The following is a 26559-nucleotide window of genomic DNA, read 5'->3' as shown; positions in this document are numbered from 1 at the left end:
AGTGTGTACGTGTTATGTGTGCTTGCATGTGTACAGAACAGGGGAAGTGATAAGCTGGAAAAATCTCCCCTGGAAGGCTTCAGTCCATTTACGCCCAGCTGATCACATTCTGACAAATGGCTACTGAGATGGGAGTATCATTAAAGAGCAAAGAGCATTGACCCCCAATATTTAAAAATGTTCCCCAAAGCTGTCCATGGCTGTGTCATCTACACCTTGAACTTCAAGACTTTGCACTTCATTTTAGCTCTCTTGGCCCCAATTTGGGAGAGAAAGGACAAAACTATGCAAGCATAAGGAGTGATTCCGGCCACAGTACACCTGGACCTGCCTAATGGCAGAGTAGAGACAGCAAGGAAATAGCAAAAAAGAAACAACAGTGTGGCAGACACAGGATGCTTTTAAAGAGCTTTGTTTGCTTTTTGATGGCTAGCAGTTTGCAAAGTACTGGGCATACCCACAATCACATGTAAGTTTCACAGACTCCAAAGTCAAACAGATGACTTGGGAATCATTCCTGATAGCCTGGGTGAGTGAGAGTCAATTAATCATTGAGGTTAAATCATGAAGCACCTGGCAGTCTTTCACTTTTTTTAAAGTGAGTATCTTTGAGTAAGAGCCATATGGTTGCTGCAATAATGAGTTTATAAATAGGCTTAATATTCAAACAAGCTGGCTTAGAAAAACCAAAACTTGTGCTTAGTCTCTAAGTTGACAGCAAGATACCTCCCAGTTGAGCACAAGATTTTCTGGTCTGGGAAGCTGAATATGCAACAACTCCACACACACAGTGAGAAGTCCAGTTCTGTCTGCAATGCTCTCCATGGTTTCTGGGCAATAATGACTCTCTCTGCCCCAGATCCCATCAGATCCCGTCTCCATCCTTCCTTACTGAGGTCACTACTGCTGCCGATGCACAGAAAGCTTTGGAAATGTTGGTTCTCAGGCTTCAGTTCCCTCAAGGGAGAGGAGATTGGGGGACAGGCTCAGAAAAAAAAAGTGCACAGCAAAACTCAGGGAGTTAAGTACATGTTCTCACAAGTTCAGGTCACATGAGGCTCACTCGTGGGAAAGTGGACTAAGATAAAATGCCACAAATATCCGTGAAATGATCGAGGATCCGAATGATCCTCTGATCCTCTGTTTTTGTTTTTTACTGGCATATGGGGTGCCGACCGAACAAAACTGGATATCGCTAGAAACTTCCACTGAATCTGTCTTAAATCATTTGTATGAACTACTTTAGATGTTGCTGAGAATGGAAGTCCCTTGTACATTTCTTCTCATTTCTCCCAGTGATTTCATTTCCATGATACCCATGTTAAAACCTAGATTTGAAAAGCTATATATACTGATTGCTTTATGGCCTTTCCCATATTTTTAACAAGTAAATGCCAGTGAGAAAATATATATAAATTGCAGTTTCCTGGCACCTTCCAGCAGATTATTTGGGGAAGAGGCGGGGAAAAGAAAGATATTAGAGAAAATAAGAAACTTTCTTCTCTTACTAGCTCAAATATTTCTTAACTGATGAGCTACAGAATGAAAATCCATATGGGCAACAATTCTATTTTCCTGGTTGGCCAAAGATCTAAGGCAGGACAAAAAATAAAAAATAATGAAATAATATAAACTCACTTTTACTTAGAATAACCCAATAATTAGGAAGGAGTTGTTTTTTTGGTTTTTTTTTTTTTTTTGGTGGTACGCGGGCCTCTCACTGTTGTGGCCTCTCCCGTTGTGGAGCACAGGCTCTGGACGCGCAGCCTCAGCGGCCACGGCTCACGGGCCCAGCCGCTCCGCGGCACGTGGGATCTTCCCGGACCGGGGCACGAACACGTGTCCCCTGCATCAGGAGGCGGACTCTCAACCACTGCGCCACCAGGGAAGCCCCAGGAAGGAGTTGTTTTTGCTTACATTTTCTAGAGAATTTTTCTGCCAGGTTGACTATTGGGGAAAATTGTCCTACAGATTCCCACCCTTTCATTTAGGGCTCTTAGAAAAGGAAGATCATGTTTGGGAACAGCAACTCCCAAAGTACAAAATTCCAATATGTTTAACCCAAAGTGATGAGATCAAATTCAAATGAAGAAAGCCTTCAAGAGTGTGGTTTGGGGTTGAGCACGGTAAATCAGAAAAATGAGAGAATGCTAATCCGAAACACAGCTGTAAATAAGATGATCAATGTTTAACTCACTTCTGGAAGCAAATGTGTTTCTATCTAATGCTGGCTGGGCAGTGGAAACAGGAGAAATCCTTGAGGAGAAGGTTTAGTTCAAACTAAACAACCCCACAGGAAGCCCCACCTGGACTGGCACCAACTCAGAGTCAATCCACCCCACGCCGGATGCGCCCACATTCCCACAGGGCTGTGTCCTCATTGCTCCCCCTCCCCAGACCCCTCGTCTAGCTGCAGACAGCTGGCCAGACACAAAAATCCAAATCTCCTGTTCATGCTTGTTTCTCTCCTGGGCCTCGGTTAAAAATTCTAGCACTCAGATTACTGTCTAACAGGCCCCCAAATAGGACCCCTCCCCAAAGTAAGCTGAAATCTTCCTCTGAAAAGCATTATTTTTGAGCAAACCAAGGACCGTTTCCCTCTAGCTTAAAATCTACTGCTTAAAGCTGGGCAGTGAGCTAATCAGTGGCGCCAATGAAAAAATACAGAAAGGTTGTTAAAGAAAACAGAAAGTAAATGTCATGCTTATAGAAGTCCAAGTAGTACTTTTTTGCATAAATGATCTATCCCCCCATTCACACATTTACAACCATTTGCAGTGTTCTAAGTACAATAAAACTGTGTGGGTGGGAATGGAAGAGATCTTTGTGACCTCCTTCCTGGGAGCCTGTCTCCTGTTTCAATAAACATCAATGAGAAAGGCTGAAAACAAAAATATTTCTTAATATCTGTGACAACACTGCCGGAGTGGAGACAAATCCAAAGGACTGAGACAAAACCTCACTCTTCACAGATATATCCTTGTAATTAGGGGAGGGGTAGGTTTTTTAATTGAATTATCCAGAGAGATGCTTGAATTCTCTACTCTGTTTTCCCCATGTAGATTTAGCCAGAACAAAAACTGTGTCTTCTGCCAAGTTTAACTTCAGTGACCAGTCTACTGTTTTTAAGCCTTCCCTATCTCCCCAAGTACTACCTCCTTCCTTCTCTCCTCCACCTTTCCTCCCAACTTGTTATCAAAACCTACTCCCGGAAGAAAGCAGCTATTGGCCATTTACAATTCCAGGTGAATGTAAGTCAATACAACAGCTCCTTGAAAGCAGATGTCCTTCCTATTTCCTCTAAAATCTTCTCTCACAATAGAATCATCTATAGAAGGCTCTTCTCTGGACATAGGCTCTGTAAATTTCAACAATTTAAATATGGCAAAAGTAAGGCCAATCCCCAAAATACAGGAAAAAAAAACAAAACAAAACAACCCACTCAGCTAGCAGATGCACTCCTAGGGACCATTTTGAGTGCCACTGTCAACTGAATCAGTTGAGCATTTGAACCAGATTCTCCTCAGCTACAGTTACCCGTGCTGAAAGTATCCAAGACTCCCAGAAATGGGTGCTTTGAACAATTCTTTCATTGTTTTAACCATGAATAATTTCAGTTAGTAGTTTTCTAGACAGAATGGCAGTTCTAAACATTTATGAAGCTTGATTTACAATAATTCATCCTTATATTTCACAAATGAGCTATGCAGGACCCTGTTCATGAAAGTGTTTATAGGTTCTCACAGTTAGCAGACAGGGTTCCAAGTAACAACCTAGAGTAGTATACTAAATATGAAATACTTTGGGGGGGGTTAATTTAAAAGTATTGTAAGACCCCTTAGAGTCATCCTCAGACAAGACTCAGAGACGTAGAGAAAAAAAGGAGTGGGATATTAATCTGAATTTGAACTACTCCTAAGAACACACCTGGAAGTAGCTTTCAAAGACTAATCTTTCACTACCAGATTTACTCAGTGTCTCTAGAGTGTAGGAAAAGTCTTGCTTATTTAAGAATTTTGGTTGTTTGGAATCTGGATAAACAGAATTTAATGGTCTTTGGATGTCTAATAGTGACTTTCAGTCAAAATGCAGCCTCACGTTGCTTCTCACTCTTCCACTGGCCTTAAGGGAAAGGAAAGCTATATTTTGGCAGAATATTGAATATTGGGTCCCTGCAACAGGTCTTTGGAAGGGAGTGGAAAAGAAGGGAGGAAGGTCCATTTTTGGAAGGCCTTAAAGAGCTTCCGGGGAAAAGGCCATGAATGAGGCAGAGCTGACGTACAGGGTGAGTACTATGGCAGGACTGCGGATGCCCCAAGAGACAGAGGCCCAGTGTGTGCACGTAGGACACCTTGGGAGCAGCGGCGGCGCCCGCTGGACGAGCCTAGACAACAGGACAGCCTCCTGCAGGGTCTGGGGAGCCTCCACCCAGCCAATCTCCGCCAGACCCTTCTGCAGGGGGCTGGGCTCCAAGCTCTGAGTCTCACTGCCTGGCTCATGCCTGACAGTCCCCACAAGGTCCATGATGAGGGCCTCATTCCACTTAGCTTCTTGGGTCATGGTCTCTTTCTGCCTCTGGAATACTGGAAATGATTCTGCCTAGCCCTCAGGTTTCTGTCTTTGCTCCAAACCCGTGTTGTTGTGGACATGACACCAAGCAGTCAGTACAAGGGTTCCAAGCAAAGTCATGTAGATTGACTACTAGCTGGTCTTTCCCAAATGCTGAACAAGTAAATGCCAATGAGAAAGTATATATAAACTCATAGTCTTCTGGCAACTTCTCTCAGACTATTTAGAGAGGTCCCACTAAACTATGTTCTCTCTACTTGTAAAATTTATAGGAATATTAATTTATCATTCAGACACATACATGAATACACATATTCACATATACATATTTATACACATTATATATATTATTTAAAATATGTATTATATCATTATTTTATATATATATAATTTTTTCTTCTTACTTTGTTGGGCTGTACCTTATATCTCTAACACAGACATTCCCTTAAATCTCCAGGCCCTCTTATCCAACTGCTCATGTCTCCTTAGGGATATCTTACAGGCCCCTCATATTCAATATGTCCAAAACTGAGCTCATGATTTCTACTACGCATTCATTCTGCTGCCACACACAACCAAACTTGCAAACTTGATCCCTGCTCAGTGATCCCGATCTAAGTAAATAGTAACTGTGGATTCAAGCTAAAAACCTGGGAGTTATTCCAAATTCCACATTCCCCCTCACATGCCAAGTCCAAATCCTGTTGAGTCTATCTCCTAAAAATCTCTCAAATCTATCCCCACTGACCTACAGTGGTTTCCCATTGCTAAGCCTCCCTGGTCTAAAAGAAAAGGCAAGATCTGCCCCTCTCTCCAGCTGTGCCTTGAGCCGCCTGTCTCCACACTGTTTTTGCCGCAGCCACTTGGCCTTCTTCTGTCTTCTCGGAGGCATCATGTCCCTTTGGCTCTTTGCACGTGCTATTTTCCCAGGCCTTGGATACCTTAGAACACTCTTCCTCAACTCTTAACTAACACCTACTTATTCTTCATATCTCAGCTTAAATCTCACTTCTTCAGAGAAGGTTTTCCTGATTCTTAGACCTGGTGTGGGCCCCCTCTTATATGTTTCCACAGCACTCTGTATTTCTTTGTGGCACTCATCACAGTAAATATCTATTTGGGGAATTAGATGTTTAACATCTGCCTCTACCTGTAGACTGAATGCTCCCTAAAGGCGGGGACATTTGTCTTGTTTCCCACTGTATCCCTGGTGCCTAGCATACGGCCTGACATATGGTAAGTGCTAGAGAAATGTTTGCTGAGTGAATGAGTGATAGACGAGATTCCTGCATATAGATGAGTGTGTATTCATTCAAATTTGTAAATAAAACTCATTACCTATAGTTATGAATGATGTCTTCTTGACTGAATTATTCTCTTAAGATTTTTCATAATTTCACAACCTAGGAACATCTAGATTTTTCTTATACTCATTTATTTTATTTAATAAGAGCTGTCAAAAGGTCTTTAAATAAAGAGTACATTCCAATAAGCCTGAAGAATATAGCACTTTGCATGGATTCAGTATACATTCTCCAGAAACAGAGTATTTTATTCGTTGTAGAATTCATTTGTATTATAATGGGAAATTGTGATGGTCATTCGCAAAGCTGTTACAGACTACATTATGTGTCTCACATTTAATCATTATTTTTCTTGTCATCTCTCAAAAAGCTATGAGGTGGGTCATGTGAGCACTTTCCCTCCATATGGGGAAACTGGAACCAAGGAAAGTAGTTTTCTATGAACCAAAGAAGAAAAAAATTAAAGACGGAAAATGGAGCTAGAAATGAAGAAATCTCTTTGCTTAGGGCTGCTTACCAACAGAGGCTGTAAAACTTAGCCAAAATAATAAACAGCTGCTAAATACTGAGTTGTAATTAGCTAATAAGTTAGCACAACCAAATTCTGATAAGCAAGTGATGATGTACTAATATATGACATTAGTATTCAAGTAAAGAAAATTTCATTCTAAATATAAGAATCTACTTAACCTTTTTTGATATTCACCTCTTTCTCTCCTTCAATATACATTAAGAACATAATTCAGGGAGACTTAACTGGCCTTTACTAGGAAAAGAAGGACTCAAAAACAATCCCTCAAACACAAATGTCTTCCTTCTCTAAATCCTAGGACATTGTGTCAATGTCATTTACCTAGCAATTAATTATTGCCCATACTTTTATTGTTGTTTTATAACTTTTCACTTCTGTCTCCCTAACTAGACTCTCAGTTTCCTGAAAACAGGGCTTTTCTTCTGATACTTTCATTTCTCTTCTGAAGCTCCTAATATCTGGTATATAATAAGAGCCCAATAAAATTATGCTGAACCATCTGACATTTGCAATTAAATGGGAGAGTGGAAGGCCCAATTAACACCCTAAAATATGTAATCTGGGGGAAATAAACATCAATTTTTAAAAATTATTCTTTTTGAATTGCTTTATTAGTGAGATTCAGGTGAAGCCCCTCTTCCCTGGGTCATCTGTTCACAAGGCTTTAACTCAGAACCATGACTCTCAGACCTGAGGCTCTAGGCCAAAGGTCTCTCCATAGTAACAGGCTGCTATCACCACCAGCTACTTGAACTTTCCAGAGGCTGCTCCAGTCCAGCATGTCTAAACCCAAATTTATCATTCTGCTGTATCCAAGCCTGCACTTCTCTCCATGGTCTCTAACAAGGCAAATGGCACCAATCTCACTAATACATCCGAGACAAAACAAGCTTGAAAGACAACTTCTCCTTCTCTCTTTCTCTCTGCTCCATTCTAATGTCAACTGTGCCCCTTATTTTTTCCTCCTCAGTGGTACTACCATAACTGAAGAATATTTTCCAACTGATCTCCAGGTCACAAGTCTCTTCTCCAATCTGTCCTCTGTACTTCTTCCAGAATAGCCATCCTAAAATTCAAATCTCATTGTGTTAAAGTCTTTTAACAATTCCCTAGAACTTAAGGGATAAAGTGTAAACTCTTTAAAATTACAAGCATTCAAAAAAAGATTCCCTGAAAGATGAATGGAGAGTGTCTGGAACACATTTGTATGTGTGTGTAATGTGTTCGAAGACCTGCCTCCTTAAACTAAGAGCATGTATAGTTTTGAATAAAACAAAATGTAAATTTTTAAAAATTCCATGTATCATTACCTGGCCCATGCCTTTTTTCCCAACTTTACCTCTCACTCCTCCTTGATGTGTCAATGTCTCCCATACCTCTGTACCTTTGTACACTGTTACCTCCATTCACTAGCTTTATCTATCCCTCAATATTGTACTAGATGAGCTGCAAGAGGATATCTCACAACTACCTTTTAAGGAGAATATCTAAGACCTCTGGGGGTTGGTTTGTCAGGAAAGGTAACCCTGTTACCTGCACAGCTGATGGACCAGGGACCAATGTAGGGGCCAACTGCTTCTGAGGTGACCTGGGAGATTTCTGTCCAATAGCTCCATGCTGAATGACAGGAGCTAGACCCAACCACACCCTCTCTTTTGGGATTACCAGTAAGAGGTGAACATAGGGAAGTCCACTAGGACTCAGGCTATATTCCTAGTTAAGTAGACACAGCTTTTCCAGTTGTCCATAAAAAGAGCTCAGAATTCTGAGCTGATGTACTCTGTGCTGACTGGATGACTCCTTGTTTTCCTCACATCTCTGCAAAAGGCTGACATGAATGAAAGACATCTGTGCAAGTTTCTTCCTTGTGACTCTAAGGACTCTGCTCCAAGTAAGTCTGCAGCTCACGGCTCACACCTTCTCTGGCCCTCCCAGGCAGAGGTAGCTACCCGTGTATCCTCTGTAACTACAGCCAACACTTCCGGGTGTTCATCTCTTTAGCTATAGCTTTATATCTTACAGCCTTATGGCTTATCTACTTTTGCACAGTTTATCAAAGTGCCCTGCACATAACAGACACTCAGTAAATGTTAACCGACTAAACTTCTGTTGCCTGAACACTGATGACCCTATTAAAAATTTCAGAGGAGTAGAAAGAAAATACAGAGTGAGAAGCCTTTATTAAATAAGAAATACAAAACCAAAGATCCAGGCTTCTTTGCCTCTGGATTTCCACCCCCACCCCCCGCCTTTGATGTATACTTTGGAAAAGTCACTTAAGTTCTCCGTACTTCAGTGGGGGTATTAGTGAAGACTTTCAGAGACACCAAACTCAGAAGTAGCCTATGCAGGAACACAGCCTGACGGATTCGCGTAGCTGGGACAGCAGACAGAATCAGAGAAACAACTGCAGGAACTGGGGCTTGTGGGAACAGACCCAGGGACTTCCACTCCATCTTCTCCCCTCTGCTTCTCTGTAAGTTCTGGCCTGTCTCCTGTCACTGAAAGCTCTTCTCCACGCAGTGAGAAATGCAGCCAGCAGCAGGCACCAGGAAAACCCAGAAGAGAAAGCAGCACTCTCCCCCAGCCAACAGAGAATCTCAGCGGAGGACTCTACCGCTTCTGCTTGGGTTCTGCACCACACTTGAGACCAACCGCTGTTGCCAGAATGGTAAAATTCTATGATTGGCCAATCCTGGATCTTGAGCCCATGGAGGGCTGGGGGGTCAGGGGGGAGGGTCTACTGCCATAATAAGGGGGATGGGAAAGCTTGCTGAGTAGACAGAAACAATAATCCCAGTCTGTGACCCTAATAACCGTACACCTGGGGATACTCCAGTAACCAAAACAGATCAAAAAAAAAAAAAAAAAAAAAAACTGTGTCCTCATGGAACTTGTATTTTAGTTGGAGGAAACAGACAATAAACATAATAAACCATACCTCCGTTTATGTTCATCATACTATTTTAGATCATGCAAAAAAAAGCATCATCATCTTCATAGAGTGTTATAAAAGCATAGTTTATTGTACTGATTACCTCATAGTTGGGCAAAACAGATATACAAAAGCTTAGTTACAATTGTGACAATAAATGCCAAGAAATAAGTGAAACCTGTTCTCTTGCTCTCAATTTTTTTTTTACAAAAAGTATAGACGCACCCTTTTGTCATCATATAACAGGAAAAACTCTTGGTCAGGACCCAGGGTACAAGTTATGACTCAAAACCACACAGCAGTGAGGCTCCCGGACCTCAACATCAGAGGAAGCAAGTGCAGTCGTCATGTTTTCCCTGACTGGAAGATTCCCTAACAAAACAGGCGTTGGGAGGGGCTCTTAACAATTCCACCCACTCCTACAGAGGATAGAGTAAGGACGACAGCACTTGGGGGACAACTGAGGAAATGGAAACACAAAAAAAGAGGCTCCCTCCTCAAGGAACTTCTATTTTAATTGGAGGAAACAGACAATAAGCATAATAAATACATTAAATATATAGTATTAAGACAGTGAAATGCGCTAGAGAAAAAAGGAAAGCGTGGAAAGGAGGATGTGTGGGGCTTGTAACATAGAGAGGACCATCCTCTATATTCTCCACACTGTAGATTCTTGGCAATAATCCTCCTGCTGCTGGTAAAGACCACTGTAGGCAAGTGCAGAAAAGGGGAGGAAAAGAGAGAACCTGGGTAAACATAAGAGTGGGATTCTGCCCTGGGTCGTGGCTTTGCCACATCTTGCCCAGTTTCCACCTCAGTTTAGATTCCTGTGCCCCACCTGGGTAATGATGTTAATTAAATCCACCTCTCATCTAGTTCATAGAATATTGTGTTGATAGTATCACGTGGCCTACAAGCTGACCCAGATATACATTTACCTTCATTCTGAATACTGAAAAGTTCACCTTTGGGTCTTTATGGTTCCTTCATCACCTATTCATTGAGCACCTACTACGTGCCAAACCCTGTTCTAGGCACTGGAGGTACAGCAGTGAGCAAGACACACAAAGTGTCTGTCCTAAGGAACTGACATTCTACTGGAGGAGATGAAAAATTCAAGGATGGATTAAGTAGGCTAGATACTGACAATACCACTAAATAGTCCAGGCATGAGATGATCAAGTCCTGAAACTTAGATGGCTCTCAAACAAGGTGAACCAAATTCCTGACTGTCTGTGGTCACCTGTAAAGTCCCTTCTATACAGGTGTCATGGTAATAAATTGGTATGAAAATTCAATTTTGGCTATTGAGTTTTTCTAAAATGTTGAAAGAACAGCTTCCTTTCTCTTACTGTTAATCCACTGTAGGAACAAAGAGACACACACCCTTCCATCTCCTAAGGTTTCTGTTTTGTTAACTGCAAAAGTGTTATTCCAAGTTGTATAAAAAAGCGTGAGCTTTGGTTTCTGGAGTCTTTAGCAACTGATTATAGCACTACTGTTTTGTTTAAAAAAAAAAAAAAAAGTGGTAGTAAGAACCATAACAGTAGTTAAAAAAAAAATGTCATAACAATAGTAACATGTCCTTTCTCAAATCAGAAAGTGAAGCTACAGATCTCCTGGGACTGCTGTTGGGCAGGGTGTCTCAGTAGGAAGGGTAAAAAGAGAAGGATTCAAAAACACACATTTGGAAAAGAATCAACCCACACCTTTTATGTTCAAAGGTACAGGGTGCTAGGTAAACACGAGAAACTTGAAAACAAAAATGCAGACAACTATCTGGGGAGAGAAGCCTAACAGATGAAACAGGAAGCTACAAGACAGTGGGTTGTAAGCTCTAAATGCTTTTTCGCACAAGTTTCCCACCTCAACATGGCTGATTTGCCCAAACACTCTTCCCCAGCCTGAGTAGCTCTGTTTAGTTGGTTGGAATTGTAAAGCAGCCTGAGAGAAGCAGTTCCTGAGTGTGTGCACATGAGTCCCTCCAGCCGGGATGTCAAGGAGACCAACTTGACAACACTATGACATTGTACATTGTGGTCCCAGATTTTGTGGATGCAACAAACTTTCTGTGTGCACCACAATACGATCACATGGAGTGTTCATCACATATAACATGAGCTTATTGTAAACACCTCTCTGAAAGAGGTGCTGCATTGCGTGTGTCTCAACTGTTGGAAGAGCCTGCCAGCCAGAAAGACAAGATTTCCAAATAAGTTTACAGCCTCTGCTTGCAGCAGCCGGACAACCCAAAAATCATGTTATTTGGCATGGTTTCCCATTTAGATCAATGGCAATGAAACTCACTTTGATTATTGATGGAAGGGCTTTTATAAATTGCACTTTAAATGGGGGGGATACCTTGAAGAAACACCTACCTTATTGTTTCCCTTTAGAAACTGTGAATATCCTGGTTGGAATGTGGTCTCCCCCAAGATAAAGATAACTTAGATCAGTGCCTTTCTGATTTGTTTTGGGGTGTGTGCGTGTGTGTGTGTGTGTGTGTGTGTGTGCGCTTTCAAAAACAATAACTGCAGCAAAACAAACTGCCAAGGAGCTGGTTTTCCCATCACTGCCCTTGGTAGGAACAGAAGGTCTGGAGAATATACTTGGAGAAAACCTATTTTTTTTAATCTGCACTAGATACTTGATGCCAAGTATCTGGGAAATGAGTATCTGGTGGTTATGGAAGGTATCTTTGGGACCTGCCTGGTCAACTGAGAAGCAAGCTGTAACCATACAGCTGTCACACTACAGCTTCCTGACTGGGATAACCAGCAGTTCATTGTTTATGAAACCTTTTCACAGAAAATAACACGTATTTTCAGGTCACCTCTCCTCAGTACCCAAAAACAGACAGCACCCAATGAAGTGAATGAAATTCAGAGATCTCTGTTCGCCAGTCCAACTAGAATTCTGGCCACTGTATTGAAAGCAAACGCCCTATTTCACTGTCCAAATATTACTAGGAAACTCCAATATTGGTTCTGAAACCTACTTTCTCCAAAAATAGTCCTTCCTTTCAGTAACTATTTTCCTGCTAGAAAGAATCCTAAGAAAATATCATAAGTTGAAGTAGCCTAGGGAGAGGGAGCCAGAATGCATGCTGAATTTGAACTGTTGGTAAGTTCTTGGACCACCTGCCAAGGTGTCTGCAAGCATTCTGCAGAGAATAACTCTTCCTTTGATTAAAAGTCTGTGACCTGAGTCCCCAAACTTTTCTCCCCTGACAAACAAAAAAACAAACAGAAATATCTCCATGAATATTGAGCTACTATAACTGAAATCTAAGGACATCTCCTCTTCCCCAAAGAAAGCATGACCTGGAAACAGCAAGGCATTCCGAAGCACTCAGAAAGACAAGTCTCGCTGTTGAAAGGAAGGTAGCAGTGACTGTAATTAACAGAGAAGCGGTTGTGGAACTTCTAGGGCTGTATTTTTAAGGGTCATGCAGGAATGGGGGTGAGCAGTCGTGACTGTGGCTGTGTAGTAAAATACTGATGAGAGGGAAATAGGGCAAGAGAAGTAAACAGATCTACTTACAGCCCTCGGAGCCGAAGCCAGATTTTCTCGATCTGTTCTGGTTGCAAGTATTTCAGAGAGTTGCTCTCAAATTCTTCAATCTCCTTGGTTGGCGACTCCATAGCTGCAGGTTATCACTGGGAGTGAGGCCGAGAGAGTTTGGCCTGTCCCCTCCCGCCTCTTTGCCCAGCCCTGCCCTCGAGCCCCAGTCAGGTGGCGAGCGCGTCTGCCTGTCACTTTCTGCGTGAGCTCCCCCTTCTGCGACCCCCAAACCATGGCTTAAAGCGCGCCCGGAGGGCCGGCGACCCCGGGCCCAGGTGCCCCCCGGAGGCAGCTGCGGGAACCAGCCATGCTCCTGGGCTAATGCCAAGGGTAGGAATTGTGCTCCTGTTCTAGGAGAAAACACCTCAGACCTATTCGGATTCTTTTTTTTTTCTCAAACAAAGCCAAGGAAGCGAACAGTTTGGCAGCTGAAGGACTACGCGGGGGGAAAGGGAGTACCGAGTGGGGAGGAGAGGCGGCGAGGAGGGAGAAAGTGAGAAGGGGAGAGCGAGGTGGGGGGGAGTCTAGGGGGAGCCGACGCGGGGCTGGGCGGTCCGACCCAGAGGCCGTGCACCCCGGCTCCACCCGCGCCCCCTGCCCTGGGGCGCCCCGCGGCTCCCCCTCCCGGTCGCTCTCTCCCCAGCCACACTGCCTTCCCGCCCCCTCTCTGTTTTCTGTCACTTACCAGCAGCTCTGCTGACAAGAGAGAAAACTGACAACTGAGAAGAGTCGTCTGCGAGCGCGCCGGGACCGGCGTCTGGTCTGGCACCCGCGGGCGCGGAGGGAGGGGCGCGCCGGGCACCTCCGGCGGCAGGGCACACGCTTGCCGGGCTCCAGCCCCGCACCCGGAGACCTGCGCGCGCCAGGGCGGCTCGCCGAGGCACAGGGCCCCCAGCCCCGGCGCACCGATGGCTCCCGAAGCCCGCACAAAATGAATAGCACGGCACCACGCGCGGATATCCCAGGGAACCGAGGTCCGTCTCCTCCCAGGGGGCCGGTGGGGCAAACAGCCACGGCGAGGTTCCGCGGAGTTTGTGCTTGGAGCTTTCATTCACAGCGCTCACGCCCGCCAGAGAGCCGGTTCCATTTTGAAATATTAAAGCAATTGACAGGTACTAAAGTAACCACACATCATACTTAGAAAGTCCCGATATGTTCTTGCTAATGGGAGTCACCCCTCCCTCTCTCTCCCTCTCCCTCTCCCTCACTCCCTTTCCCTCTCTCTCTCTCTCTCTCTCTCTCTCTCTCTCTCTCTCTCTCTCTCTCTCTCTCCTCTTCCCCCCTCCCTCCCTCCCTCCCTCCCTCTCTCTCTCTCCCCGCAAAATGGTGTGAAAAAAGGAAAATATAAACAAAAGTAAGGAAGTTGGAGTTTCCACTGATTCATGACAGACTCCTCAAAGGGTCCCTGGGCAGATGTTGACACTGGAGAGGAGTTTCAGCTCCACGAAGCTACAACTCAGTATCTGCGTCCCCCAATAGGTCATTCACAATGTCAATAAAGTGTAATGCTCAGGTGGAGTGGGTCCAGGTAATGCAGTTAAGAGGGGAGGAGAGAGGTGGGATTAAAAGAAAGACCAAAGACAGAAAAAGAAAAGAAAGAAAAGATCCTGGCTCAAGCTGACTGAGGCCCGGACATCACAGGAACTGGTAGTCAAGCTCCCTTCCAGATGCAGCCACCACCACTTCCCACTTCCCAAGGGCCATTTCAAACCTGGGACTCAGGGCTCCTGAGATTCAGGACGCAGCTTGCCCTATAATGGCATTGTCCCTCACTGGCAGTTAATGATTCAGTCACACTCCCAGCATTCTTATTCTATCCATCTGATATTTGCCTGCTTCTCAAAATTCAGATAAACTTAAAGGTGAGAACTAGTTTTTCCTCCATTGCTCAAGTAAAGTTCCATTCAAGTGGCCTTGATAAAGAAATTTTAAAAACAGTGTTTAAATCCTAAATGCTCATCCATTTGGAAGTGGGCATTTACTTTCCAGAAATCAGAGATGAGAGTGATGAGGATGGCATGGCTAGCCCCATTCATTGCAGTGGAGAAGGTACCTGCCTCAAGGTGAGATGACAGACTTTTTGATTGAAAAGAACTTACACACTCACCTACCACACAAGCTGAAGTCACCTCATTAAAGTCAGCCCTTAAGGATTTTCTGGAAGCACATACAGTTCCAGTGAGTTAAAGCATTACTCTCAAGCAAAGACAGCATTAAGCAGTCAACATCTTACGATAAAATTCGTTTACCCGAGGAAATCAATTTACCAACCTAATGTCACCCAATGCGAAACTGTGCGTTGATGGAATTGGACATTAAGAGATTATTTTATGTTATTTTATTTTTTAACATCTTTATTGGAGTATAATTGCTTTACAATGGTGTGTTAGTTTTTCCTTTTCAACAAAGTGAATCAGGTATACATATACATATATCCCCATATCTCCTCCCTCTTGTGTCTCCCTCCCACCCTCCCTATCCCACCCCTCTACGTGGTCACAAAGCACCAAGCTGATCTCCCTGTGCTATGTGGCTGCTTCCCACTAGCTATGTATTTTGCATCTGGTAGTATTTATAAGTCCAAGCCACTCTCTCACTTCGTCCCAGCTTACCCTTCCTCCTCCCCGTGTCCTCAAGTCCATTCTCTATGTCTGCATCTTTATTCTTGTCCTGCTCCTAGGTTCTTCAGAACCCTTTTTTTAAAAACTTCCATATATATGTGTTAGCATATGATATTTGTTTTTCTCTTTCTGACTTACTTCACTCTGTAGGACAGACTCTAGGTCCATCCACCACTACAAATAACTCAATTGCTTTTTCTTTTTATGGCTGAGTAATATTCCATTGTATATATGTGCCACATCTTCTTTATCCATTCATCTGTCAATGGACACTTAAGTTGCTTCCATGTCCTGGCTATTGTAAACAGAGCTGCAATGAACATTGTGGTACATGATTTGTTTTGAATTATGGTTTTCTCAGGGTATATGCCCAGTAGTGGGATTGCTGGGTGGTATGGTAGCTCTATTTGTAGTTTTTTAAGGAACCTCCATACCATTCTCCACAGTGGCTGTATCAATTTACATTCTCACCAACAGTGCAAGAGGGTTCCCTTTTCTCCACACCCTCTCCAGCATTTGTTGTTTGTAGATCTTCTGATGATGCTCATTCTAAACCATGAGAGGTGATATGTCATTGTAGTTTTGATTTGCATTTCTCTAATGATTAGTGATGTTGAGCAGCTTTTCATGTGCCTCTTGGCCACCTGTATGTCTTCTTTGGAGAAATGTCTATTTAGGTCTTCTGCCCATTTTTTGATTGGGTTGTTTGTTTTCTTGATATTGAGCTACATGAGCTGCTTGTATATTTTGGAGAGTAATCCTTTGTCCACTGATTTGTTTGCAAATATTTTCTCCCATTCTGAAGGTTGTCTTTTCCTCTTGTTTATGGTTTCCTTTGCTATGCAAAAGCTTTTAAGTTTCATTAGGTCTCATTTGTTTATTTTTGTTTTTATTTCCATTTCTCTAGGAGGTGGGTCAAAAAAGATCTTTCTGTGATTTATGTCATAGAGTGTTCTGCCTATGTTTTCCTCTAAGAGTTTTATAGTGTCTGGCCTTACATTTAGGTCTTTAATCCATTTTGAGTTTATTTTTGTGTATGGTGTTAGGGAGTGTTCTAATTTCATTCTTTTACATGCAGCTGTCCAGTTTTCCCAGCACTACTTATTGAAGAAGTTGTCTTTTCTTCATTGAATATTCTTGCCTCCTTTATCAAAAATAAGCTGACCATATGTTCGTGGGTTTATCTCTGGGCTTTCTATCCTGTTCCATTGAACTATATTCCTGTTTTTGTGCCAGTACCATACTGTCTTGATTACTGTAGCTTTGTAGTATAGTCTGAAGTCAGGGAGCCTGATTCCTCCAGCTCCTTTTCTTTTCTCAAGATCGCTTTGGCTATTCGGGGTCTTTTGTGTTTCCATACAAATTGTGACATTTTTTATTCTAGTTCTGTGAAAAATGCCGTTGGTAGTTTGATGCGGATTGCACTGAATCTGTAGATTGCATTGGGTAGTATAGTCATTTTCACAATGTTGATTCTTCCAATCCAAGAGATTATTTAATGACTTGTTTTGGGGATACAAGACAGAAGTATGATCCCCAAATGGAGTTTCCATCAGATTGTGCACCTTGTGCAGCGTGCTGTCAGAATAGGAAGCTAGTAATGATAATAATGGCAACCTTATATCCGAAACTTTCTACGGTCCAGTCCATACTGTTCTCAGGGCTCTACACTCATATAACACTAGCAACAATGTTATGAAGCAAAAGCTATTATTATCATCTCCATTTTATAGCAGAAAACTGAAGCACAGGGAGGTTATCTTGACCTACCAGAAAGAGAACTGAACTGGAAAAGACCAGAGTTTGAGTTATGACATTACTGTATCCAAGACAAAACTGTCCCCCTCACAGGTTCCCATTTTCCACATCTTTAAAGTAAAGAATTTATGCAAAAATTTTTTTATGTCTGTTCCAGCTTCATTATTCTATGAGGTCATCTGGAGAGAAGTGGGGAAAGGAAATGCTGAAAAGGCAGATGTGTATTGCTGAATACATACTTTAACTATGTCATGGTTTCTCCAAGGACTGGCCTACAATGAAAGGATAGAAGGGAATGATAAAGGATGATACTCAACTTCCTGCTCTCCACCATACCTATGACTATTCCTCATATTAGTGGGATTTTGATGAAGTCAGAGAAAAGCAAATTTTGAAAGAAAAAGGAAAAGAATAGCCTTTCACTTTAAGTAAGCTAATCAGAGAAGGAGAATCAAAAATAGTCTTTAAAAAAGTTTGTGAAACATGATTTTGTTTCATTTTAGAAAACTTAAAAAGTACACTTGTATGAGAAAGTTAATAAGGATATAACTTTTCTTTATTTTAGAGCCATAGTAGTTTTTGGAGCTGGAGGAACCTTAAAGATAATCTAATTTAGACATCTTTGAATTTGTTAAGCAACAGAATATTTTATTTCAAATTAACATCTTATAAGGGATTCTAATGCCTACCTCAGATTTTAAAAGTAAAGAAAGAGCTGCTTTGGTTGAATGAGGAAGTGGAATACTTAGTTCTCAGGGTCAGAGTCCACCTCTGCTTTCTCCATATCCCATCTCTGAGTGACCAATGCTCCCACTTCACAGATGAGGACACTGAGGCCAAAGTACCACAAAACACCACAGGACTCCTTGCTTCTCATTCAGGGTTCTTTCTAAACTACATTAGGAAGAGTTTGCCTTCTCTCCGCCAACAAAATACTACTACTTTTAGATACACCATGTTATTATGTTACTCAGATTTTATTTTCTCTTTATCTATCAAAGACAGGGTATGCTTGTATGTTGGAGCAACATTACAAGCCACAATTTCTACTGGCATCCTGCTCAGAGGCAGGCGCAAAAAAAAAAAAAAAAAATTAGATACAAATCTACCCAGAAACAAAAGATCTAGGAAAACACAAAGCCACTCCCAATCTTGTTTTGGAGGTCAATTTCCATGGTGACTTCCTATCCCAGCTTTTTGAGTAAGACTTTTTAGAAAATCTTATATGGTAAAACATCATTAATTATACATAGACATGCATATATACATAAATATATTATATATAACATATATATAGATACATACACAGTCACATATATACATACATATAACTGCCAATTTAAGGTAGTCTGCCAAATCAACCTACCTAAGGAGGAAAAAGACCTGTACTTGAAAAACTATAAGACACTAAAGAAAGAAATTAAAGATGACACAAGCAGATGGAAAGATATACTGTGTTCTTGGTTTAGAAGAATCAGTATTTTTTAAATGACCACATTACCCAAGGCAATCTACAAATTCAATGCAATCCCTATCAAAATACCAATGGCATTTTCACAGAAATAGAACAAATAATTTTAAAATTTGTATGGAAACACAAAAGTCCCTGAATAGCCAAAACAATCTTGAGAAAGAAGAAGAGAGCTAGAGGAATCATGCTTCCTGACTTCACACAATACTACAAAGCCACAGTAATCAAAACAGTATGGTACTGGCACAAAAATAGACACAGAGATCAACGGAACAGGATAGAGAGCCCAGAAATAAACCCACGCACTAATGGTCAATTAATCTAAACAAAGGAGGCAAGAATATACAATGGAGAAAAGACAGTCTCTTCAATAAGTGGTCCTGGGAAAACTGGACAGCTATATGTTAAAAAATGAAATTAGAACATTCTCTAACACCGTATACAAAAATAAACTCAAAATGGATTAAAGACCTAAATTTAAGATTGGATACTATAAAACTCTAGAGGAAAGCACAGGCAGAACACTCTTTGACATAAATCATAGAAATATTTTTTTGGATCCGTCTCCTAAAATAAAGGGAAAAAAAGCAAAAATAAACAAACAGGACCTAATCAAACTTAAAAGCTTTGGCACAGTAAAGGAAACCATTGACAAAATGAAAAGACAACCTACTGAATGGGAGAAAATATTTGCAAATGATATGACCAATAAGAGATTAATATCCAACATATATAAACAGTTCATACAACTCAACATCAAAAAAACAACCCGATTAAAAAATGGGCAGAAAAACTGAATTGACATTTTTTCAAAGAGGAAATGCAGATGGCCAACAGGCACATGAAAAGATGCTCAGCATCACTAGTCATCAGGGAAATTCAAATCAAAACTACAATGAGGTATCACCTCATACCTGTCAGAATGGCTATCATCAAAAAGAACACAAATAACAAATGTTGGCGAGGATGTGGAGAAAAAGGAATCTTTGTACACTGTTTGTGGGAATGTAAATTGGTGCAGCCACTGTGGAAAACATTATGGAAATTTCTTGAAAAACTAAAAATAGAACTACCATATGACCCAGCAATTCTACTCCTCGCTATATATCAGAAAAAAAACTAAAACACTAATTCGAAAAGATACGTGCATGGGGACTTCCCTGGTGGTCCAGTGGTTAGGGCTGCATACTTCCACTGCAGGAAGTATGGGTTTGATCCCTGGTTAGGGAACTCAGACCTCACAAACTGCACAGCACGACAAAAAAAAAAAAAAAAAGAAAGAGAAGATATGGGCACCCAATGTTCGTAACAGCATTATTTACAATTACCAAGGTATGAAGCAACCTAAGTGTCCATCAACAGACGAATGTCTAAAGAAGATATGTATATTCCATATACACAATGGAATACTACTCAGCCATAAAAAAGGATGAAATTTTAACATTTGCAGCAATATGGATGGACTTGGAGGGCACTATGCTAAGTGAAATAAGTCACACAGAGAAAGACAAATACTGTATGATCTCTCTTATATGTGGAATCTAAAAAAATACAACAAACTAGTGAATAAAAAAAAAAACAAGCAGACTCACAGATATAGAGAACAAACTAGTGGTTACCAGTGAGGAGAGGTGGGGAGAGGCAATAGAGGGACGGGAGAGGGGGAATGCAAACTATTCGGTGTAAGATAGGCTACAGAGATGTATTGTACAACACAGGGAATATAGCCAATATTTTGTAATAACTGTGTAGTGGAGTATAACCTTTAAAATTGTATAAAAAATAAAAACAAAAAAATAAATAAATAAAACCTTTGGTTCAAGAAAAAAAAATAAAATAAAATAGTGCCCCAAATAGACAAAGAGTAACTTAGCCCAAGTACTATCAAACCTCTGCATAATCAGCATTAAGTATCAGAAGATCAGAAGGAAAGTGAACTCCCTGTACATGGCAGAGTTCAAGGAGAAGCTGCATGACTATCAGACAAGGGAGCAGGAATCAGGCTTCACAGGCATGAGAATGACCCCTCAGTTCCCTTTCATTGCTACAATGTCACGATTCAATAACAACCCCAATAAAAACAACCACTACCCTTACTAGCTACTGAGAACTACCATGTGCCAAGCACCATGCTAAAAGCACAACACATGTTGGTTCAGTTTCACCCTCAACAAAATACTTCAGAAGAATTCATTATGTCCATTTACAGGTAAAGACAGAAGAGTCTCCCAAAGGTCAGATCAATTTTGCAAAGATGTACTGCTAAAGTGGCAAAGCCAGGTTTTAAACCAAGACCAGAGTGCAAAGTTCTTTTCCCTTTGTTATTATCTCCTCTCTGCAGACACATAAAAAGACAAATTTAAAAGTATATAACAGAGAGGGTGGAGCTGCAGGAGCACAGATGAGGGGTCCCGAAAACTGTGGGGGAATTACAGTGGCTATGTAGTGGAGATAACATCTGAACTGGATCTTGAAGGTGGAAGATGGGTGGAGGCAGGTGATTCTAGAAAGAGGGAACTGTATGGGAGGATACACAGAAGCGTGAGAAGGGGTAGAACAGCCAGCGATCGCAAACAATGTTGTGGCTTGACTATAAGTGCATGACTAAGAAGAACAGGAGAAAAATGCTGGCAGTGTCAGCCAGACCTGTGTGGTCATGGAAGGAGTTTGGGCTCTCTTCTGCAGATGATAGGGAGCTATGGGTGGCTCTAGGCAGAGGGAAGCATGGTCACATGTGGAGGGTACCTGCTGCCTGAATATGCATAATATACTGAGGTCAGCTCAGGGAACCTGCCTCAGGACCATGAAACAACCATGGGGCAAATGATAACCAGGGCTCCATAAGAGGAATCCAACTACCAAATGCAAACAAGCTCCTCAGCTTACCAAGGAAGAGCTAGACAAAGAAAACAGACAAAATCAGAAAAAGCAAAGCATTATCTCCCATGAACACCCATCTTCTAGCTACAAGATTATGACCGCTTGCTTTGACCTCCATGAAGCAAGCCAGTGTCCTTGATACATTTTTCATAATTTGGCAATAGCGTCATCTAGAGTCTTTTGATGGGAAAATTCTAGGGAAGCATTTAGGACATTGGAAGTAGCACCATCAGGAAGGCAGCCCCTCCTTCCTGCCTATACCAGGTGTGAGCCAGCCCCCAGGACACACGGTCAACACAGGCTCTTCTCTCCCATGGGCGTTTCTTTCCAGCAAGGGGCCTCTTTGATGACAGTCACACTGCTTTTCCCTTTAATGTCTTCTCTTTTTGGTTTCATAGTTTGGGGCAGACTCTATACTAGGAACTACCTCCACCAGGAAAAAAAAAAAAAAAGATGCAAAAAGAGACAGTGGACTGACAAAGCCCAGAGGACCTATTCTCACCCCATGTGAAATGGGGCTCAACTATCCAGAGTGTAGCCCAGCAAGGCAGGGAGAGGAGATAGGAAGAGAGACAGGATGGAGTCCCAGCTCAGGGGTGGTCTGATGTAAACTGCATGTGATCCAGTTTTTGCCCCTATCTCTGGAAGGATCCTTCAGTTGCTCTGACAGGAGAAGTTCATAACCCTTCCAATGGAGGTAAATACAGGAAAAGGAAAGGACGAGGAGTAGCACTGAATCACCTGTGACCCAGAACAAGACCCTTCTCTTCTCTTCTCTGGCCATGGCTGGGTTGGGCTCAGTGACCTCTGGATCTTTTCCCAGCTCTCACATACCCTGATTCAAAACCCGCAGCCTGACCTGAGCTAACCAAGCTTTTCATTGACCCAAAAAAGCTGTAGGAAAACCTGGAGTCTAGCCCCTGGCTAGATTTGACTATAACAAACATGGCCTAGGTTACCCAGTCTGAGCCATCCACCTCCTATCTCTGAACAAAGTGATTGGTCTGAGGGTGATAAACAAAATTGATAAACCATTAGCCAGACTCATCAAGAAAAAAGAGGGACAGGACTCAAATCAATAAAATTAGAAATGAAAAAGGAGAAGTTACAACAGACACTGCAGAAATACAAAGCATCCTAAGAGACTACTACAAGCAACTCTATGCCAATAAAATGGACAACCTGGAAGAAATGGACAAATTCTTAGAAAGGTATAACTTTCCAAGAATGAACCAGGAAGAAATAGAAAATATAAACAGACCAATCACACGTAATGAAAATGAAACTGATTAAAAATCTTCCAACAAACAAAAGTCCAGGACCAGATGGCTTCACAGCTGAATTCTATCAAATATTTAGAGAAGAGCTAACACCCATCCTTCTTAAACTCTTCTAAAAAATTGCAGAGGAAGGAACACTCCCAAACTCATTCTATGAGGCCACCATCACCCTGATACCAAAACAAGACAAAGATACTAGAAAAAAATAAAATTACAGACCAATATCACTGATGAATATAGATGGAAAAATCCTCAACAAAATACTAGCAAACAGAATCCAACAACACATTAAAAGGATCATACACCATGATCAAGTGGGATTTATCCCAGGGATGCAAGGATTCTTCAATATACGCAAATCAATCAATGTGATACACCATAGTAACAAACTGAAGAAGAAAAACCATATGATAATCTCAATGGATGCAGAAAAAGCTTTTGACAAAATTCAGCACCGATTTATGATAAAAACTCTCCAGAAAGTGGGCATAGAGGGAACCTACCTCAACATAATAAAGGCCATATACGACAAACCCATGGCAAACATCATTCTGAATGGTGAAAAACTGAAAGCATTTCCTCTAAGATCAGAAACGAGAGAAGGATGTCCACTCTCACCACTATTTTTCAACACAGTTTTAGAAGTCCTAGCCATGGCAATTAGAGAAGAAAAAGAAATAAAAGGAATACAAATTGGAAAAGAAGAAGTAAAAATGTCACTGTTTGCAGATGACATGATACTATACATAGAGAATCCTAAAAATGCCACCAGAAAACTACTAAAGCTAATCAATGAATTTGGTAAAGTTGCAGGATACAAAATTAATGCACAGAAATCTCTTGCATTCCTATACACTAATAATGAAAAATCTGAAAGAGAAATTATGGAAACACTTCCATTTACCACTGCAACAAAAAGAATAAAATACCTAGGAATAAACCTACCTAGGGAAACAAAAGACCTGTATGCAGAAAACTATAAGACACTGATGAAAGAAATTAAAGATGATACCAACAGATGGAGAGATATACCATGTTCTTGGATTGGAAGAATCAAAACTGTGAAAATGACTATACTACCCAAAGCAATCTACAGATTCAATGCAATCCCTATCAAATTACCAATGGCATTTTTTACAGAACTAGAACAAATCATCTTAAAATTTGTATGGAAACACAAAAGACCCCGAATAGCCAAAGCAGTCTTGAGGGACAAAAATGGAGCTGGAGGAATCAGGCTCCCTGACTTCAGACTATACTACAAAGCTACAGTAATCAAGACAATATGGTACTGGCACAAAAACAGAAACATAGATCAATGGAACAAGATAGAAAGCCCAGAGATAAACCCACGCACCTATGGTCCACTAATCTCTGACAAAGGAAGCAAACATATACAATGGAGAAAAGACAGTCTTTTCAATAAGTGGTGCTGGGAAAACTGGACAGGTACATGTAAAAGAATGAAATTAGAACACTCCCTAACACCATACACAAAAATAAACTCAAAGTGGATTTGAGACCTTAATGTAAGACCAGACACTATAAAACTCTTAGAGGAAAATGTAGGAAGAACACTCTTTGATATAAATCACAGCAAAATATTTTTTGATACACCTCCTAGAGTAATGGAAATAAAAACAAAAATAAACAAATGGGACCTAATGAAACTTCAAAACTTTTGCACAGCAAAGGAAACCATAAACAAGACGAAAAGGCAATCTTCAGAATGGGAGAAAATATTTGCAAACGAATAAATGGACAAAGGATTTATCTCCAAAATATATAAACAACTCATGCAGCTCAATATTAAAGAAACAAACAACCCAATCCAAAATTGGGCAGAAGACCTAAATAGACATTTCTCTAAAGAAGACATACAGATGGCCAAGAAGCACATGAAAAGCTGCTCAACATCACTTATTAGAGAAATGCAAATCAAAACTACAATGAGGTATCACCTCACACCAGTTAGAATGGGCATGATCAGAAAATCTACAAACAACAAATGCTGGAGAGGGTGTGGAGAAAAGGGAACCCTCTTGCACTGTTGGTGGGAATGTAAATTGACACAGCCACTATGGAGAACAATATGGAGCTTCCTTAAAAAACTAAAAATAGAATTACCGTATGATCCAGCAATCCCACTACTGGGCACATACCCTGAGAAAACCATAATTCAAAAAGACATGCACCCCAATGTTCACTCCAACACTATTTACAATAGCCAGGTCATGGAAGCAACCTAAATGCCCATCGACAGACGAGTGGATAAAGAAGTTGTGGTACATATATACAATGGAATATTACTCAGCCATAAAAAGGAACGAAATTGAGTCATTTGTTGAGACATGGATGGATCTAGAGACTGTCATACGGAGTGAAGTCAGAAAGAGAAAAAGAAATATCGTATATTAACGCATGTATGTGGAAACTAGAAAATGGTACAGATGGACCGGTTTGCAGGGCAGAAGTTGAGACAAAGATATAGAGAACAAACATATGGACACCAAGGGGAGAAATCTGCAGTGAGGTGGGGATGGTGGTGTGCTGAATTGGGCGATTGGGATTGACATGTATACACTGATGTGTATAAAATTGATGACCAATAAGAACCTGCTGTATAAACAAACAAACAAACAAAAACAACTAATACTAAACTTTCTTTGTGTTATTTGTATGGAAATATGTTAATATAAATGTTTCAGACATTACATGAAATTTCTAAAAATCTTATATGTTCTGGTATAATATTATAAGTCATAATTCTAGTTATTACTTTAAAATGTATATCTCAGAAATAACTAAATTTCCCTGTCAATTGCATTATTATGTACTTTCATCAAATCTTTAAAAAAAATTGTGTTTCAATAATTTTTTGATAATGGCCTCTCAAAGCATTGCCATATTACACACATTAGCCCCTCTGAACAACCCTAGAGTGAATGAAACACATATTATTTTTATCCCCAGTTTAGAAAGGAAGTGGATGAGATCCGAGAGGTCTCTCGGTGCCCTCCGATGGCCTACACTCCAGCTAGTGGCCAGGAAACATGACAGCACAAGGCTTTCCTGACTCCTGGCCCCAGGGGCCACTCTGCCTCTCAGAAAAATTGCCACCCCAGCAAAATTAACTTGGTTGTACTAATGAAATTGAAAATTTTGTTCATGTAAAACTGCTGATGCTACAGTCAGCCAAATTCTGACCCAAATGCACATAAATCCGCGGGTTGTTCTTCTGTCACTATAAAGCAAATTTGAATGTGGAAAACCTCAGTGCTGAAAGGGAACTTAGCGATCCCTTTACCTAAGCTCCGAATTCTACTGAGAGAAAAGGGCAGCCCCAACAGGTTAGATAACTGCACAAGGCCCAGCGCTTGATGTTGGCAAAGCCAGGACCAGAAGCCATGTCCCCATACCCCCGGCCCAAGGCTCCTTTATCTCTGAACTTCCTTCCCGGGTCTCAAGAACAGCTCTTGCTTCCACCTGAGGATTTGATTCAAGGGTTTGTTCACAGATAAGAAGAAATGCCCACTAAAACCACAGGCCACTGGCAAAGGTTTCCTGAAGGGAAGAAACTAGAGGAAGAGAGACTCCAGGAAAGTGGAAATGTGTGCGGTGGCTCAGGTCATAACCAGGAGTGAT

General features: G+C 41.3%; 1 protein-coding gene across 20 annotated transcripts in view; it reads right to left on the bottom strand.

The window, feature by feature from the left end:
* PDE1C (phosphodiesterase 1C) overlaps positions 1–26559 on the bottom strand; it is a 701054-nt gene that overhangs the window by 392721 nt on the left and 281774 nt on the right. For 3 of the 20 annotated variants that reach the window (XM_059074642.2, XM_067042386.1, XM_067042388.1), the window contains exons 1-2: positions 13590–14081; positions 12884–12986 (exon numbers count right to left, since the gene is read on the bottom strand). The exons of 15 other annotated variants lie outside the window; for them this stretch is intronic. In XM_059074642.2, coding sequence (XP_058930625.1) covers positions 12884–12984 — 101 coding nt within the window. In that variant the 5' untranslated portion in view covers positions 12985–12986; positions 13590–14081. Of the gene's footprint in view, positions 1–12883; positions 13364–13589; positions 14082–26559 lie in introns of those variants that run through there. 2 more of the 20 variants (XM_067042387.1, XM_067042389.1) reach the window with 1 other exon arrangement.

Source organism: Kogia breviceps, chromosome 9, assembly GCF_026419965.1.
Source record: "Kogia breviceps isolate mKogBre1 chromosome 9, mKogBre1 haplotype 1, whole genome shotgun sequence".
In the NCBI taxonomy this organism is placed as follows: domain Eukaryota; kingdom Metazoa; phylum Chordata; class Mammalia; order Artiodactyla; family Physeteridae; genus Kogia; species Kogia breviceps.
Note: the sequence above shows the minus strand (reverse complement) of the source record. Positions and strands in the feature narration are given on the sequence as shown.